This window comes from Neomonachus schauinslandi, chromosome 10 (assembly GCF_002201575.2).
Source record: "Neomonachus schauinslandi chromosome 10, ASM220157v2, whole genome shotgun sequence".
NCBI lineage: Eukaryota > Metazoa > Chordata > Mammalia > Carnivora > Phocidae > Neomonachus > Neomonachus schauinslandi.
In genome coordinates, this window is record NC_058412.1 from 8,178,957 (window position 1) to 8,198,269 (window position 19,313).

General features: G+C 33.0%; 1 protein-coding gene across 1 annotated transcript in view; it reads right to left on the bottom strand.

Annotated features, from left to right (window-relative positions):
- ROCK2 (Rho associated coiled-coil containing protein kinase 2) overlaps nt 1–19,313 on the bottom strand; it is a 139,416-nt gene that overhangs the window by 25,204 nt on the left and 94,899 nt on the right. Inside the window, exons 6-20 of the mRNA XM_044918870.1 lie at nt 17,306–17,450; nt 14,807–14,945; nt 12,581–12,672; nt 11,629–11,788; nt 10,035–10,095; nt 9,420–9,431; nt 8,029–8,108; nt 7,820–7,868; nt 7,090–7,225; nt 6,896–6,987; nt 6,394–6,640; nt 5,898–6,004; nt 4,042–4,201; nt 1,174–1,334; nt 598–782 (exon numbers count right to left, since the gene is read on the bottom strand). Of these exons, the coding sequence (XP_044774805.1) occupies nt 598–782; nt 1,174–1,334; nt 4,042–4,201; nt 5,898–6,004; nt 6,394–6,640; nt 6,896–6,987; nt 7,090–7,225; nt 7,820–7,868; nt 8,029–8,108; nt 9,420–9,431; nt 10,035–10,095; nt 11,629–11,788; nt 12,581–12,672; nt 14,807–14,945; nt 17,306–17,450 (1,826 nt within the window). The remainder of the gene's footprint in view (nt 1–597; nt 783–1,173; nt 1,335–4,041; nt 4,202–5,897; nt 6,005–6,393; nt 6,641–6,895; nt 6,988–7,089; nt 7,226–7,819; nt 7,869–8,028; nt 8,109–9,419; nt 9,432–10,034; nt 10,096–11,628; nt 11,789–12,580; nt 12,673–14,806; nt 14,946–17,305; nt 17,451–19,313) is intronic.

Genomic DNA, 19,313 nt, shown 5'->3' on the forward strand with positions numbered 1-19,313 from the left:
CTATGTTCTTTCCAAATAACTGGGATCCAATATGACCTTTGATCATGATTCAGAAGTATTTATACTATTAATGACTGAATGGGACAAACTTTAATGGTATATTTACTGTACACCTTAAAGGATTTTAACACTATGTTTTCTATTTTCTAAGCAAATTAAATAGAATACTAAAGTGTATCATAAAAAATGATGTAAAAATTTATATGATATTTGCTTAATAATCAAACACGTTCAAGTCCCAGAAACTGAAGGAACAAACAAAAAGCACATGGACAGTAAGCTTGAAGAACAGTGCTGAGAAGGAATCTTAAGAGCATGAAGTGAAAATCCCAGACAGTTTCTTCTAGTCCAACAGCAACATTCTATCATTTTATCATAATAAGGTAGAAGTAGTAAGAAATCACTGGAGAAGCAAATATAATCTTCTTGAAGGACAACAGTGGCACTCAACACATTACTTATACAGAAAAAAAGGGCAAATGTGGTCAAGACTATGACATGATCAAAAGAAAATCCCCAGGCAAATCAAAATTAAGATAATTTACATGTGGATAGTTGTACATATTAATAAAACTTTGTCTCAAACAATTTACTTACTTTCGAAGTTCAGCATTCTGCTTTTCCAAGCTCATTTTCATTTCCATGAGATGATTATTCTCTTGTTTTAACTGCTTTTCTGACATTTTTAATGTGTTAACTTGCTGTGTTTGCATCTTCAAGTCATTTTGTGTAAGGCAGCGCTTCTGAGTTTCCTGCTCTATTTTTAATGTCAAATTTCTAACCTAAAAAATAAATTGTCTACTTGGTAAAATGTAAGTAATGATTTGATCTTTCTTATCAATGAAGCTTGCAGCAAATATGATCATGCAAAACAGACTTTGCCCTTAGGCAGTTAATTCATTTCATGAGAAAATATTTTTATGTATTTCTGATGTCCTATTTTTTAAATAAAATATGGTCTTTACGGTAAAAATAACTTAAAAATTTTTAAATTATGTGTCATTATTTAGCATATCAGCCAAATTCAGTAAAATTAAAGGCTGCAGAATATTATTTTATAAGAAAAAAATTTAAATTATGAAACTATCATTACACATCATTACAGATAAACCTAAGTTGATTATGAATTTATTACATAGTTTATTATTACTTATTAGTAAACTTCATACTCACATCCTCATTTAGCACATCTTTCTGTTTAAGGAGTTCATTGATTTTCTGCTGTGACTGTTTGAGGTCACAGTCAAATATAGAGCATCTCTTCTCAGCTTCCAGCAATAGGTTCTCCACTTTCTGCTTTAACGTCCTTTCCTCTGAGAGCTTTTTCTCCATTTCTATTGCCACAAAAATGGACACAATCATGTTCACAAACAAAATATGCATATCAAAAATGCATGACACAGTGCTATAAAAATTATAGTAAATGATGATAGCTTAAAAACATTTTTTAAATTTCCAATTTAATATTTTCATCACCCTTCTTAATGAGTTTGAAATGTCAACAGTTTCATGCTTGGAATTCAGGCATTTATTTCATTTGCAGTGTGGAAAAACCTACCACACTGCAATATTACATCTATTCCAATGGAAGTAAAATAATTCTGCCTTCACTGATGGTTCTAAAAGAGTCTTAATCTTTTTAATAAATATTTATTTTATTTTCCTGCTACTCTGTGCCTCTCGGTGTTCCTCTTCTTACCCTAAACATTCCAGGTAGATTTTTTATGTCTATGGCTCTTTCCATATTAGCATATTACTATGCAGAGGATGACAATTATATTTTGGGGAAATGATAAAGGACAAGACTCTGGGACCAAACTTCCTGAGGTTAAACCCTAACTCTAATATGTCCTAAGTATTTGCCTGGGCAAGTTAATTAACCTCTCTGAGGTTCAATTTCCTCATCTCTAGAATGGTGATTAACAGTACCTATCCTCCCTCACAGGGATGTTATGAAAAGATTCTGAGTTAATATTTGTGTGGCACTTAAATGCTGCCTGGCATATGACAAGCATTTGATAAGTGCTCACTATTCAAGGAGAATGTTTAATGACCTGATGAGAATGTTCACAGTATTATTTTAAAAGAAAAAATGCAAAACAGTATATAAAATATTTCAGAAAAAATACAAAATATCCTCCTGATTAGTAAGACTGTGATTAATCTTTATTTCTTTATACTTTCCTGTATTTTCTAAATGATTTGTAGTAAACTTTTAATTTGTTTTATTAATCAGAAAAGGCTTTTAAAAGCTTTTTAATTTTTTTTTAAGATTTTATTTATTTGAGAGAGAGTGAGAACATGAGCAGGGAGAGGGGCAGAGGAAGAAGCAGACTCCCTGCTGAGCAGGGAGCCGGACACAGGGCTTGATCCCACGACCCCAGGATCATGAGCGGGGCTGAAGGCAGACACAACCGACTGAGCCACCCAGGCGCCCCTTAAAAGCCTTTTTAAATCTTGAAGTGAAGAGCAGGCAAAGTCTATCTCTAAGCAAGTGATTTCATATTAAATGCCAGTTATTACCATTAAAGAATTACCTTTTGATGTATTAGAAAATCTGTTCATATTCAATTGGGCTCCTCTGCTCTTTCGTACCTAATGCTTGATATCTGATTATCATTTATTATAGTTACATAAACCTATGAATTTTCAATTTTTAATGAACTGTCTTCAAAAGTGTGAAAAAAATGAAACTATTCTTCACATTCTACTAGTAACAGCTAATATTTCTAAGTACTTTCCCCCATCGTTGCACTTGGTTTTCACAACAACCTAATACTCTAATTGTCTCTTTAGAGGAAACAATGAACGAAAGGGGAAAAAAAAGGGTAACTATGGACAAGGTCACATAACTAGTAATTCATTAGTAAGCCATATTCTTAATCAAAGGAAGCCATGACATGCAGTAGAAAGAACAAAGGCTTTTAGACCTGGACATGGACAGATGTACTCATTTAAAAAAATCACCCTAATGTGGGCACAGAGAATAGAAAGGGGTACAAGTGAACTTACTGAGGTGATGAAAACACAGATTCCACAACTTGTTTTGAATGGTGGTTACATGTGTGTATTACAATGTGAAAAGTGCCTGCATTTTATTGCACCTAAATTATACCTCAAAAGAAATTCAACTCTATCTTCTAAGTCACTGACAGGGAAACACGACCCAATAACTTCCTCTCTTGTAATTAGATTTTTCTAACTAAAGCACTCATTTAATCTCTTAACATCCTTAATTAGTGCCTTAAACTAAACTGATTTTAACCAAAAAATCTCCAATTTTAATTACATTCAATAATTGAAAAGCTATTTTTTTGCTAAGTTATTCATAAATGTTATGCTTCAGTATGAAAAGTTCTGCTTAAGAGTTCTATGAATTTTTCACATTAGTATTTTATTAATTTCCTTTGGAACTTCAAATCCATCATAATTATAAGCAGTCAGTTAGGAAAACAAGAAATTATCCTAAGACAATTCCAAGATACATGCTGGTTTGTGGAAAAGTTAACTCTGTTATCTTACCCTATACTCCTTAGTAGTGGATGACTTTGACCAAATCTAGCTAGGATCTTCATCATGTCAGAGTTCAAAATATTCAATGAGCTTATATTCTAGTTAGGTCAGCCACTATTTTTAAAACATTTATCTTACATAAACTGGCAACAATTTTATTATACAAACTGACTGGTGAAATGTCAAACCAAATATTACAAAAAGAGGAAATCCCTCCAAATCTGAATATATCTAGAACTTCATGCTCTGTATGCCTGTTACTATTGATACCACTGAAATATTAATTTCTCTCTGATCCTTAAATTTGATTGAGTAATTTTGTGTTTGGGCCTTACTATCTTAGAAATGATTGTTGCCATAAAGGAAAAAAGTGATATGTATATAAAGCTTCCCTAATGTTTTTTTCTCTCCAGTTCCCAATATTTGACAATAAAATGTAAAAAATTATTTTTCAAAATCAAAGAGTTGACTACAGAATCAATCCTTAGTATAATGCTGTGGGAAAACTCTCTTAGAAAAAAAGCATACCTTTCATGGCTTCTGATTTTGCTTCTTCAATGGATTCATAAATCTTATTTTTATCTGCCAGCCGTGCTTTTGTAGCCTTATGCTCAGCTTCTTCTTGTTCTAAGCTCTGCTGTATAACTTTTAGTTGGTATGTCATATCTATTTCCATGTTGTTCTTTTCCTATTAAGGATTTAAAATAGCAACTATCAACAAAAAAGACTGGCTCACAATTTCAAAACTTATAAAGTTGTTTTTTACAGGATAAGAATGTTCAATACCTTTCCTCCTCTCTTCACTCGAACTTCTTATAAAAGTGATCCATGGAACCCACCTCCCATGGCACCCATATCCCATCCCCCCACTCTACTGTTTGGAGATCTGCACTGAGGGCCTTTGATCTCAATAGAGTAACCAATGATATTCTCAACATCAGATTCAACAAACAATTTTCAGTCTTTATCTCATTTAGATTCACTGTTGCCCTTGAAACTATTTCCTTGACATACCTGACACTGAACTCACTTAGCTCCCCGCTTTCTGTTCTCATCTTTTCTGTCACTTATGAAGTTTTCCCCCAGCTGTTCCTTGAATGTTGGTGTTCTCTGGAGGTAGTGTTCTTCAGCCACAAAGCTTCTCCCCCTTCCTGTATCATTATTTCTCACTTTTAAAACATATCTATTATTTCCCTTTGCTGTATCTAAAGATAAATTTTCAGGATCCTCTACCATTTACCCTCTCATATTCCACATTGGGGACTTGTTTTAAGTTGGGAATCTAACAATAGATGTCAATTCCCTATATATTCTCAAAAAGATTTTCTAATTTTTTGTTCTCTATAGTTTGTATCATAAATGTAGATATTTCTTTTGTTTTTCAAATAAATCTTTAATATTGAAAATGATTTTTTCAATCCACCAACAGAGTAATCTACTCTGCCCTGAAAAACCACTGTTCTAAACAATCTCTTCCCAAATAGGTTTTTTCATTCATAGGGCTTCAGCTACTTCTGTACCAATGACTCTCAAATATTTCTAGCTTCAACGAACACAGTTTACTGCTTTGTAAACATCCTAATTTGGCTGACTCACAGCACCTCAAACTTAGGACTAAAATGGATTTGTCATTGTCTCTTCTAAAAGAGCTGTTTTCCTTTTTTCTTTTTTATTTAGTGGTACCATTATATATCTTGTCACAAAGTAGGAACCTAGAACTCATCCTTAATTAAGTACCACACACATGCCTCATCTAATTAATTGCTAAGTGCTGCCAAATATTCTTCCTCCAAATATTTCTGATTCATCCTTATTTTCCATCCTTTTAACCACTGTACTAGTTAATTCTCCATTATCTGAATTACTGAAAAAGCCTCTGAGTAGTCTCCCTACCTCTTATCTTGTCCCAGTCAAATTTATTCTCTTCATGGTACACAATGATCTATCTTAAATGTACCTCTAGTAAGAGCATCCACTTTAAAGTCCTTCAGTGGCTAGTCCATTACCTAAAGAAACTAAGTTTAAGAGAATATTCAAAATCTTACATGATCTAGCTCATGCCTAGCTCTGTAGCCTCATTCTGGTCACTGAATTCCTCACACTTAACACTAGGACCATACCGCTGTCTTCAGGCCAATTTTGGTCTGATGTCTATTTCTGTAAAATTTCACTGGAATATAGCCACACCCATTCCTTTATGTACTGCAGCAGAGCTGAGATGCAACAGAGACCGTATGGCCTTGAGATCATGACCTGAGCCAAAGGCAGCCACTTAACCAACTGAGCTACCCAGGTGCCCCTGATTTCCCTATTTTAAAGCAAGTTTTTCAATCTGAAATTCTATAGTCATTTTCTTAAAAAATATAAAGCCGAACATGTTTTACCTTTTCCAAATCAGTAAGTCTCTCCTGTAGTTGTCTCTTCTCCATCTCTGCTTTTGCTAATAAGATTTTGCCATTCTTTAAATCTTCTTCTAGGCCAGATATTCTACCTAAAATTGCAAAATTTTAAAAACAATAAGCCCACAAAGTATATACATATTAAATTAAGAGTAAAAAATTTTAGAAGTCACCTCATAATTTGGAGCTATTATTTATGAGCAGTTTTATAAGTGTTGGTAGAGTGCCTTATAGTGAAGTCAACTGGAACCCAAACCACCACCTTGAGAGGTGGTTTGACAACCTAAAATATTTCACACTATTTTAAAGTAAACCTTCTATTCATAAAAGTTTGTATCAATGCATTTCCAACACCCTAACTTCACATAACAGAGTAGTATATTCAGATATGTGCTACTCCAACACAGTATCCATCATCTAAAGTTATTTCCAAAATACAAATCACCAAGATGAATTCAAGTGTAATCGCTACTTTTAATACCTTGTAAGTCATTAATTATCTCGGATCCATGAGTTCGGTCCCTCCTTTCAGATTCTAGAACTGACTGAAGATTGATAAATTCCTTTTCAAGTTTTAACTTAGCAGTCTCCAGCAGGCAATTTTTATCTTGAAGATCTCTATTGTTAGATTCCAGCTGCTGAATCTGTTTTGAACTTTCTGCCTGGGTTTTTCTTAACCGGGCCGCAGTATCAGATTCTGTTCTCAGCAAAGCATTGGTTTCATCCAGCTGTTATTCCATTCAAAATCAAACAACAACAAACACAGGCATATATAATGAAAATACTTCCATTTAGGACCCCCATTACAAACTATTTAAAATAAGAAAAAAACTAAGAATATTTTCCTAATGATTTCCCTTTAAAATCTCCCTTTAAAATCAGAGGCAAAGAAGGCCTTTTTGTAACATTGCCAACTAAAAGTAGTATTAATAAGTTATCATTAAGAAAATTCAATATCCTTACTACAACTGAGATCAACCTACTTGTCTCTGGAGCTGATTCACTTTCTCAGTGGATATTTGAGAGTTCTGATTTCTTTTTTTCAAATCTTCAAGTTGATCCTTTAAACTGTTAACTATGATAAAAAGCATTTCAGTGGCAAGCTTCAACACAACACATACATACATACACACTTAATTTTTTTCTTGGTAAGTATTTAATATTCTACACCACAAACCATCATTTTCCAAATTTCGCTTCTTGTCTGCTTCGTGATCAGCTTTCCGCTGATACTCTGCATTTTTGTGTTGAAGAAGTGCCTTTTCTCTTTCTAATTGTCTTAATGCTGATTCCACATTTTTCCTTAAAGTAATCTGAAATAATGCTTAAAGTTATTACCAAAGTATGCATAAAAATCAAAGAAAAGAATATTTCAGTATTTCAAGCAGATAAAAGACACCTTTAAAAACAAGCTATAACTGCTGTTTTGTTAAAACTCACAATAATATTTTCCATCATTTTCAAAATAGCACACCTCTCTTAAATTATCAAGACCACAGTGTTCATTATTCACTACTGAAAGTCAAACTTTCTGAAACATTCCATTACCACTGAACCATCTTCACTTGATAATCAACTATGGATCTAAAATGTTATGAACAGAAATTTAAAGTAAGAAACAATGGTTACTTTCTGTTGTTAAGCCAAGTAATTAATACAAAAGCAAATTTTTTTTACTTGCAATATCTACACATACTAAATAAGTCAAATTTGCAAAAACATAACAAAATGAAGTCTATCATCATGGTTTTCCTGTACTTTTAGTTTTGTTCACCAATGCTAGAAGGTAGGTCTGACTATAAATCAAGATATGTATTAATACGGTTCTAAGAGAAATCTGCAGGTAAGTCAGGCATCAAAACTTTTAGTGGACAAAAATGTAAATTAAAAGCATGGAGCAACTTTACCTCTTCTTCTAGTTCCTTTGCTACTTTCTCAAAGCGAGTATTAACAGATCTAAAGAATTTCAAAAGGAACAGTAAGTAAAATCTCTAATTCATAATAAAAATAAATAAATTTAAAAATAATCAAATAGTTACTTTGTAACTCTTCATTTTTAATGACATGTTTAAACTTAAATTTTAAAATACAACATTTAACTATCCACAAAACATACTTGCACTTTTGCTCTAGTTCCTCTTTGGCTTGTATTTCAGTGCTAAGGTGTTCTTCTAATGTGTATAATTTTTTCTGAATCTGTCAGGAAACAAGAAACTATAATTATAAAGTTTGGTCACACTTAAAATATAAAAGGCTTAAAGAAAACAATGACAAGCTATTTTCTGAGCTGAATATAACCTCATCTATAATGGTACATAAAGTTTCTGTACCTTCTTAATGTGACTTTTACTGACAGGAAAAAAATTCTCCAACTCTTGCTCTCTGTCACACTACACATGTATGCAAACATGTACATGTCCACACCACGTAAACATATGAGTGAGAAGCTCTAAACTTGGCAGAATTCTTCTATGACACCAAGTCTCTCGGTCACTATGAATAAAGGATATCCTCTGATATCCTCCACTGTTCTTCCACAGATTATTTATACAAAGATACTGTCACAATGTGTACTTATAAGATGAAAAGATCTATATCTGAAACAAATACTTGGAATATTTGAACTTGCTCAAAAATGTATTACTGCTCTAAAAAATAAGAATTTAAGCTCTTCTTTATATCTTCGTACACCGTGCCAGGAACAGTACTATAAAGAGTTATAATCAATAACTCTCTAATGAATGATAGCTAATTGATTATAAGTCATTTCCTTGCCATTCTTTACATCTTATTCTAGGCCAGATATGTTGGTCTTTAAAGAAACTAAAATCACAGAAAGTATTAAATAATCCATTTTTGGAGCATTACCTTCTTCATAAAGGATTTAACTTTTTGAGTTCCTTTTGTGCCTTAAGTACAGCGGCAGGCACTTTACAAATGTTGTCTCATTAACCCTAACAACCCTAAGAATACACTAGTGTTGTATCTACTCAATAAAGAAACTGAAATATAAAAAAGGTGAATAACTGGGCCAAGATGCCTTAGCTAATAAGTGGCTGTGCCAAAAATCAATCCAAATCTATTAGATTCCAAGGCCAATGTTCTTTCCGTTATTCTTTCTAGTGATTAGGTTCCCCATGGTTTCTTAAATATAAATCTTAAGCAAAACTATTATTTTTCCCTAATAAGAATATACAGGCCAATGAACGAGTCAAGTTTAGCTGCTTTTGGCTGCTATTGCATTAGTATAATTTGATCACACTAGTTTTCACATGTTAATCAGTTTTATATTCTTGATAAATAAAACTAAGAAGAGTACATTAATACATATTTAAACAATAGATCCATTAAGGGTAATAAGGAAAGAAATACTTGGTAAAAAAAGGTTGGGAACGTCTCTCTCAGGCAGATGTACTACTCCAAATGCTAGGTGGAAAATGGCTCTATCAAAACATTGCTAGAGTGATGCACTTTTTCAGTTTTTCAACATATGTGACATCAACATACCTCTTGGCTTTCCTATTTAAAACAAAACAGAAAACACAGAAATTTACAATGCTTGTAGGCTTTATAAAATTCCTAAGATAAATCATACCAGAATTATCTAACCAACTTTTTTACTTTCTGTAAATTTTAAGGAGAAAAATGTTTCGCATCCTCATTAATGTGTATGTGTGTATATGATTTACTTTTGTACACAGAAATTAGAGGCCACAAAATATTATAAGTTTGATAAAATCACCCTTTATCCGAATCATTCCTAAACACTCAAAATATTACTTCCTCCACTATTTCTGTACCCTTATACCTTATTATCTATACTCTTTTATAGTACTATTATAAAATTTTCTGATATTATAGTTGCTTATAAACCTATTCTATCACTTTTGCTACTAAAACTAAGCCTAAAGCCATGTATAATTCATCTTTTTACTAGCCACTGTGTCTTACACAATACCTGTCAAATAAATGAATCATTTCAATGTTCTTTCAACCGTATTACAACAGAGAATGCCATCTAATGATTCAAAAAGGAGCATCATATGAACTTTTTAAGCACATGGATATTACTAAATTAGGTGAACATGTGACCAAAATAGAGTAGTAAAAATCTATACATACTTCATTCTTCCTTGATTGTAATGAATCATTTTCTCTACAAGATGAAGAGTCACTTAATAACCTAGAAGGAAAGGCAGGAAATAAATCCTTTGCAAGTCATTTTAATCCATTTTCTAATACCCCCAAATTATTATCAGAATTAAATTCCAGCCACGAAAATTTCTCTTTCTGATCACTTCAACATATTTTAAATGAAGCAACATTTTCCCATCTAGATATTTATCATTCTCAATAATTTAAAATGCTGCACTTTTTTTTGTCCCCCTCCCCATTATTGGATGTTCCAGTCTTTAATGTTGTTGAGACTGGAGTCACTAAATGTGCTACATGTACATTTGCCCCTCTTCATCTCATTTTGAGTTCCTGTAACTATTTTATCTAGAAATCTTCTAGAAAGAGACATCTCTCCTCCTTCTCAAAGATTACATCTCTTGATTCCCAGGTCTTAATACATAAATCATCACTTCTACTTAACTGTCAATTTCTCTGTTTAACTGGGTCCTCTCCCACTGCCTATAAATATGCTTGGGTTTATCCAGGCACTCATATCCTCATTTTAGTGAGCATTACAATAGTTTTTAGAATACTATCATTAGCAGGGTGGTCAACTCATCCTAGTTTGCTGGGGATTTTCTTAGTTTCAGCATTGAAGTCCCTTGCCATATCCTAGGAAGCCCCTCAGTCCTGAGCAAACCAAAATGTTTGGTCACCCCTACCATTACATATATGGAAGTACCAAAAGTTTCTCAAACATATGTTTCTCAAATGTCTACAATGCCTCACTCCTCACTGCCTGTCAAAGTCAAAAGTCCCTCAGTATAGCACACAACAATCATCTGCTGCTTTATTCTTCCTCTGAACTTCAACTCCAACATAATTTTTAATCTTTATACCCAATACTCACTGCAGTCAACCAGTATTTATTGGCCTTGTGCCAGATTCTATGCTACATGGAGGGATTACAGGCAAGAAACTCAAAGTCTCATTAGGTCCTCCAAATGAATATAATACAGTAATATGCACCTTGTGTTTGAGCCCTACTGGACCACACTACTCTGCTCCCAATGTGTACTAACATGCCACACTTTTGCTTTCATTGTTCATCTCCCCACAACTCTCACTAACCTCCCTACATCTTGGCCACTCAAAACCTTTTCTTAGCTTCACAAATGCTTCCCCTCCCTGAGGTCTTACCTGACTTCTTACCTCACCCCCAGAGATGTGACTTTTATTTTTCTCCTGAACCATCTCAGATATTTGGTACCTTTCTTAAGGCAAATATCACATTTCTATCCTTTACTATGACTATATTATTCTCTTATATCCCTTATTAGTTGATAAGCTCCTTCAAACGTAGTCTTACTCTCTCTCTATCCCCCAAAGAATATAGAACAGTACCTTGCATACATCTGTACATGAATAACATTCAGAAATAATGGAACTAAATGAAAAATAACTTTCAATAGTCCTTTTTGAAAAACTCAAAAGTTTCAAACAAATTAACACTTTATCTTCTGTAATCCAGAATCTCATAAGGTAACTCTTTACAGCTAAATCCTGAAAGCAATAAAAATCTAACAAACAAATCACATACAAATTTTCTCTATAGTAGGTAAATCCTATAAAAGGTAGCTGATTTCCCACAAAAGCTTTAGGAATCGGGAAGGTTTCTACATCTCCTTTATCATCTTCGATGTCATCAAAATTGCTGCTGTCTATGTCACTGCTGAGCTCAGGTACTACAGGAGCCGCCGCTGTTAAAAGAAAAGAAATAGATTATTTTCTTCATAATCAAAATATATATTAACCACCCAGATTTTGTTTTATATCAATTACATATTAGTAATATATATTAATGCCAATACATTATACATTAATAATATATATTCAATAACATTATGATTTACTATAGAAAATTTTGGTAACATGTTTTACATTCTATCATCTCAAAAAATTAAAATTTTACTAAGTATTTTATTACTACATTAGAGCAGGTTTAAGTACAGATAAATCAATTAAACAAGGAAAGCAATATACTATTCTAGGTATTAAAATTGCAAGCGGCAGTAACTTGCACACACATTCTTTAGTCTATGGCTTTTTACATTCTTTAAGTAAAACATTTCTTACTCTTAAAATGGATTAATTGTCAAATACACATAAAGTTAAAATGAATTACTATGCTTATTCTAGTATTCACCACAGTACAGTCTATATAAATAATTAATTACTGATTTATTAATTCAAACACATTCAAATTAAGGGCTATTTCCCCCATTCTGAAAATTTCTGAGATCCATAAAGAAACTTGACAAAATAAGAAATCTGTTTATTATAAAAGTATTAAGAAATTTTTAATGAATACAAATTAGTTTAAGGTGTTATATCTAGTCATAGATATTGCCACAGAACAAATTTGAAATGAAACCTCTCAATTTAAAAGTAGTTAGCATTAAGTGTATCAAACATGATTACTAATTCAAAAGAGGAATCAATTTGAGATTTAAAATACGATGGAATGGAAATATTTAAGTTTACTGACTTACTCTCTCTTATGTTATCCCAATTCCACTGATCATTCTTAAAGAAAGGATGCTGTTTGATTTCTTCTACCCCATTTCTCCCAAGTCGTACCTCCCTAAACAATGCAGTTAAAGATTGTATTATAAAAAGATTACAAAAAAAATAAATTAATTCTTATCTTGCCTAGGACCAAAATAAGGATCACAAATGACTTTGAGGTATCTTTATTAAAAGTTTCGGCTTAAATGTTTTTCAAAAACAAGCAATGCCAATTTTACAATATATGATCTCTCTAGATTAAAAGGACTATAAAGTATAGTAAATGCCATGGAAAGGGAAATGTATTTCCATCTGTAGTTTGTATCAAACAAAAGTACACATGAGACTTTCAAATAAAAATATTCATCTGTGTGTGCCAAAACTGCATGACCAACTCCAGGATGTAAAATGGACAGGTTTAACTTCAGACACAGAAGAGTTATTCGAAGCCTCTCTAATAAAAATGTAGCACAGAGCTGCTTGAGATTCTCTCCTTCTCCTTCTGCCTCAGTCCTTCCCCCTTCCCGCTCATGTGTTCTAATAAATTTTTTAAAATCTTTAAAAAAAATCAAAATTAAATCAAAAATTTAAAAAAATCTCTTCTTAAAAAGAACTCACATACTGTTAGAAACTATCAATCTTTAGTCTCATAAATTATATCTCTACATTTATATTAAAATAATCATTCTGAATACAAGAAAAACAATATTAACAATTCCATTCTTTGACCCTTTGAGTTTTCAATGAAGATTTTATGGAAATAAAAAACATCTTTTTTTTTATATGCCCCTGGAGCCATGTTTAATATAAACAGAAAAACCTGTAAACTTTAGAGGGAAGTACTGCTAGCCACAATGATGGCATTAAATTCTTTTCCAAATCTCTTTCTCTACCTGCAATCATTCCTTAGACTACACTACCTCTCCCCACCCCAATAAATTGCTAAGGCAAATCTTTCATTAACATGTGCTATGTCCTATTTTATATTTTATCTTTCAGCACAAATTATGGTCATCCTCATCAACCCATCTAGTCCCAAATCAAACATACAGGATTTGTTCTAAGTTTATCAGCATGGATTGTCTGTTAATCAGATAATTAACAAATCTTATAATTGATAAACATATTAAAATGATTAACCTCTCTAATGAGAAAAAATAGCAGTAACTTTTCTTGCTTCAGATGGAAAAAATTCATGATATTCGGTTTCATGAGAATGAGGAAAGTATCATCAATGGAAATATACCCTGCTGTGACTATTCTGGGGGTCAATTTTGTAACACCAAATCAATTTTAAAGTGTGTATCCTAAAATTCCACCTTTAAAATTTTATCCTACAGAATGTATGCAAGATAAAAATGTATGAGGACTGTCACTGTAGTACTGCTTGTAACAGCAACTGGCTAATAAACAATATGGTTTGCTGAGAAAGCATAGCACTTTCGAGCTAGAAATGCCCTCGGTTATCAATCTGATCTGATCCCACTGTTTATGGATAAGTAAAATTTCCCCAAAAAGTAAAGTTATTTCCCTAAGATCATAATGCTGGTGAGTAAAGTTTGGACTATGGTGCATGCACTCCCCTATAAAGGTTGGTCCTTTGACAGGCTGACTCTTATCACAAATCCAAAAGAACTGAATAGAAAGGCCAAGGAAGAAACTCCAAAGAGTTTCTATCTTCCCTTTTTGAGATAGGTTTCACAGCATTGTTCACCTACTTTGTTTTAAGAAACACAGAATTTCTAGGGCAGACTTACTCTTTTCAAACGCAAATAAAAAAGGGCTGGGAAGGAGGCGCTCCCAAGTCAAATACAAATAGTTTTTGAGATTATAACCTGTCAAGTATGTATCTGCACAAAACACTCTTCTCTCAAAAGTTGTACAGGAAGAGTCAGATGGCTTAATCACTTCAAAGGATAAAATGTGAATAATACAAGTTTTATTTCTCTCAAATGCATTATCTTACCAAGTTCTACTTTTTCTTTTTAGACATGAAGGTAAGGTTAGAGTTAGATTACAATGGGGTTGCACACACATAATGACGAGAGTAACCCAATACCAGGCCTAACAGTAGGAAAAGGCTAACCCAGAATTAAAAGCAATTTGGATAAAGAGAATGAGAGATTTCATATGTAAATAAAAGCTATGCTTTCATTTCTACAAACTTAAAAAGTTAAGGGCTCTCTACAAAGAAATTCAACGTATATTACCTATCTGTTAAGAAGGCACAAATGAGATTCTTCGCATGTTTAGAAATTTCTGCATCTTCAGGGAAACAGAGTGAGTTTTTATGATCCATAATTTTGCTATATGTTCCTACAAGTGAATCTGCATAAAATGGAGTATCCCCTAAAATTCCAAGAAAGAAGACACTGAGTGTAACAGAGAATACAAATTAAACACTTTTCATCTATTATTTAAATATGTTAAGTTTAAATTCGTCACATGCCTGGAAGAATAACTGATCTATGTGTCTCAGTCGAAACACACCAGCACATACCAAGGACATATTTAAATTTGAACCACACCAATGTACCATCAACTCTTAAAAGCAAAATAAAATCAATGCTGACTCTAGAATTTGTTATTGTTTTTACAATGGGGAAGATTACTAAGTAGGGTCAGATCGATCAGAGTCCTCTAATGCTTGAGCTGGATCAGTCTTTTTTGAGATAACTCTCTAGAGCTGTGTTATACAATACCGTAGCCACTAGCCACATTTAAGTTCAATTAAAATTTAAAGTTTAATTAAATTTAAATCTAAATTAATTAACATTAAATAAAATAAAAATTTCAGTTCCCTAGTCACACTAGCCACATTTCAAGAGCTCAATGTGGCCAGTGCTCACCATACTGGACTGTGCAGACATAAACCATTTTCATCATGATAAACTGGACAGTGCAGCTCTAAGAGTTAGACCAGCCCTATTATTTCACATGCAAAGATTTGCTTAAGATGACACATAGCTAGAATTGAAAATGGCAGAAATGGTCTCCCAATGCAGTGTTCTTGCAGACTAACGGTTATGCTAAAGAGGCACTGGAGTGTAAAGACAGAAAAAGTTGAAGGCACCATTTTGGCCAGTACTCATCTAAAGCCACAAGAACTAAAGGCCCTGCCAGTATGACTCAACTATAAGTCACCTTAGTACAAACCAGACTTTCCCAAATCAGACAATCCAAAATTTCAAAAGGGGGTATTCAGGTAGTTTTTGTTTTCAAAGAGGGCAAAGGGGTGCTTTGAACTCAACATTTTTCTAGTGCCATTTTTAATTACAGTAGAGTCCTTTAAATGAAGTCCAGTGCTAACCAACCTAGGCAAGCACCTGAGTAAGCTCAGAATACTGTAAATCAGTGTCATTCAAAGTCATTAAATTCAACTCATGGGTTGAAAACAGTAGCAGGTATTTAAATGGTCCCTTCACAGGAGCTATGTGACTTTCTCCAAACTGTTATTTTCTAAATCCCTAGGAGAGTCTAGGCAAATGATAGAATAATTCCACTTTAAAAAGAATACAAGATGCACCTAATGTATCATCAGATTGGGCCAGAGGTGGGGAGAATGGACAGCTACCTGGGAACATACCCTGCATGTAAAGAGATGCACTACAAAAACAAAGGCCCTAAACAACTTAGGTCATACTATGACATGAGTTTAAAGCATAGCAAGATCAATACTACATACACAAAATGGTCATCAAGAGAAGGCAATTTATGCCACAAAAACATTCCATGACTATTATTTAAATTTGAGATTTGCCAAAATGTTCTGATTTTTTTTAAGCAATAATCATAATAATCATACAGATTTTCCACCACCAATTTTTTTTAGGGTCATCCTCTAGAAAATAAATTCTCCAATTTCTAAAAATATATTTTCAACTTTAAAGTTGTTTCATATAATGTTATTAGCCTTATCACACTTGCCTCAGAAAATAGATTTAGCTGTATCTGCCCTCATCCCCAAGCCAGATGATTCAGTCATTGGCTTCCTTAGCCAGAAGATATTTTTGTGACCCCAGTACTTAGGAATGGGAAATCTTAAGAATGAAATCTATGATGTAAAGAAAAGTTTTGAAACACCGGAGCCTTTCAAATTTTGACTTGGTCAAAGTGAAAGAAATTATTAGATTTGCCTCTGAGTTTTCTGAGAATGAAATATTATAAAATATTTTTATCGATAATCAAATGGTCAATAACTATGATTTACTTTACTAGAATTAAAACCATATGTAAATATAAGTAATAAACAGAAGAAACATAGTCGACAAAAATCAATTACGTAATTATGTAAACAAACTAAAGAATACTTTTAGTTCTCTATTACTGGGACAAATATTAACAGCCTTATACTTAAAATATTCACAACAAATACTACTGATCAAGAAAATCTTAGACTAGAGGCCCATGGCAGCTGTAAACTTGTTTCTTGTTCTAACATTTTCTTCACACAAAAAGGCCCACTGAAGGATTATTTCCTAGAAATATACTTCCGATTCCTTTTACATTCCACTAAATCACTGTGCCAGTACAATTTGGTTTTAATTTTCCAATTAATAATCTGTCATATCTGATACAACTGATTTAAAGTTTTTAAAAATCCCACTTCTTCCACAGGACATAATTTCCTTAGATTTTCAAATTCTTGACTTAAAACTAGTGTTATGAGATTGGTTTTGAAAAAAAGACAAGTTAAAATATTTACTTACCCACCAGCATCTCAAAAAGGAAAACACCCACAGACCACCAATCACATTCTCGCCCATAGTAACCATCACCCCCTTGTGATTTGAGAACCTCAGGTGAAATATAATCAGGTGTTCCAACTGCCGTATCACAATGCACCATGCCTGTCTGGTAAAGAGCAGAGATAAAGAAAAACAGTTGCATGTAAAAACATACACACATAAATGCAACTAATTCATTTATTACTACATATATACATATAGTGGCTACAAATTGCTACCCCAACAGAACTTCATTGCTGATACAGCTTTGGGAGGACAGGAGATAAAAGTATGAAATGCCTACAAGTGTCCAGATTACAGGAAATCAAGGATAACTTTTCAACTCTAAAATACAGGAGGCTCCATCAATGCAAGAAGGAAAAAGTGGTAAACTCCATGGGAATCCCAAGCAAATCAACATCTTTTGTTTCTCTTTCTTACACTACTAAGTAGTTACAAGGGAAGTACAAAATGTGATCTTAAGGCAGTGACCTGGGGAAAAGAATGAGAGAGAAAGGAAACTTTGGTGTTTTCAAAAGAAACTGCAATAATTAAGATTACAAAGAGCCTAGTTTGGAGGCTGGATAAAGAAACAGTTCTTAATGTATTAAGAAAAAATGGAGGAAATCAAATTTTTAAATTAAAAGATCTTAACAACTTGAAAGCTACACCACCAAGCTGCGTATTTAGAAATATGGAGCTGTGGCATCAAGATATTTGGCAAAATGATAAAAAACACCTTTATCTGTCTTTAGTTTCGGTGGGTAATAAGACAATCTCTATCTGATGTCTTTCTGACAAGGACAAGAACCATTGTAAATATATGTATGCATGTGTGTTTTGTAGCATGTATGTGTGTGTGTGCTGTAAAATTAAATCACCATAACAGTATAATGCTAAATAATATTCGTTCACCTCCAGCTCTATGCAAACTTGCAAAGTCTATAGATTAATTTAAATGCCCTCCATTTCCTTTACCTGCCAGGTAAAGAGTATGTCATCCACATTCCTCATAAGGAAGCTAATATAAATTCCCAAAATACTAAGTATTATGAACACCTTGGAAAAAGGAAGTTCCATGTATTTTGTAAATATGATTTATGTAAACGTATTTAAGTGCAATAAAATATATGTTAATCATGGGAAATTAATTTTGAAAACAATCTTTTCATTCTTCAAATTAGCAACAATAACTCAATGATTTTACTTTCCCAAGTTTACAGCAAATAGAGAATAGAAGTCATTTTAGTTTGAATATAAATTAATAAAAGTTCTGAATATAATTGAGCAAATTACGAGGGCAATAATTTGTATGGATTAGTACTTAGGATAAAAGATGAAAAACAACAGTGCCTAACTTTAAAAGGCAGGGTATATTTTTATCATGGACTCTCTATACTGCTGTTAGAGGAAACATTAAGAGACTTGTTAGAGTAAACAAAACTCATTTCACATGTATCCACAGAAATTAGACTTTAAAAAAATGAATCCTGTGAGACTCAACAGCTAAAACCTAACTGGACACACACACCAAAAAAATGCCATTAGAAGAAAAATTATTTAGCATTCAAAGGTTTAGAGGGAGAGGAAAGGATAAGATAAAAAAATAACTGTCATAAAGTTAGGCTGTAAAGGATGGGACAAGTTAGGCTTTAAGAGGGAGAAAGAGGTATGACAGTTTAGAAAGAAAAAAAAAGCAAAAATAAAGGAACAAGAATGACTTTATATAAAGCATATTCAGGAAATGCAGTGAAGGGGCGCCTGGGTGGCTCAGTCAGTTAAGCCTCTTACTCTTGATTTTGGCTCAGGTCATGGTCTCGGGTTCCTGAGATTGAGCCCTGTGTGGGTTCCACAACCAGCACAGAGTCTGCCTGGGATTCTCTCTCTCTCTGCCCCTCCCCCTGCTCATGCTCTCTCTCTAAATAAATGAAAGAAAGAAAGAAAGAAAGAAAGAAAGAAAGAAAGAAAGAAAGAAAGAAAGAAAGAAAGA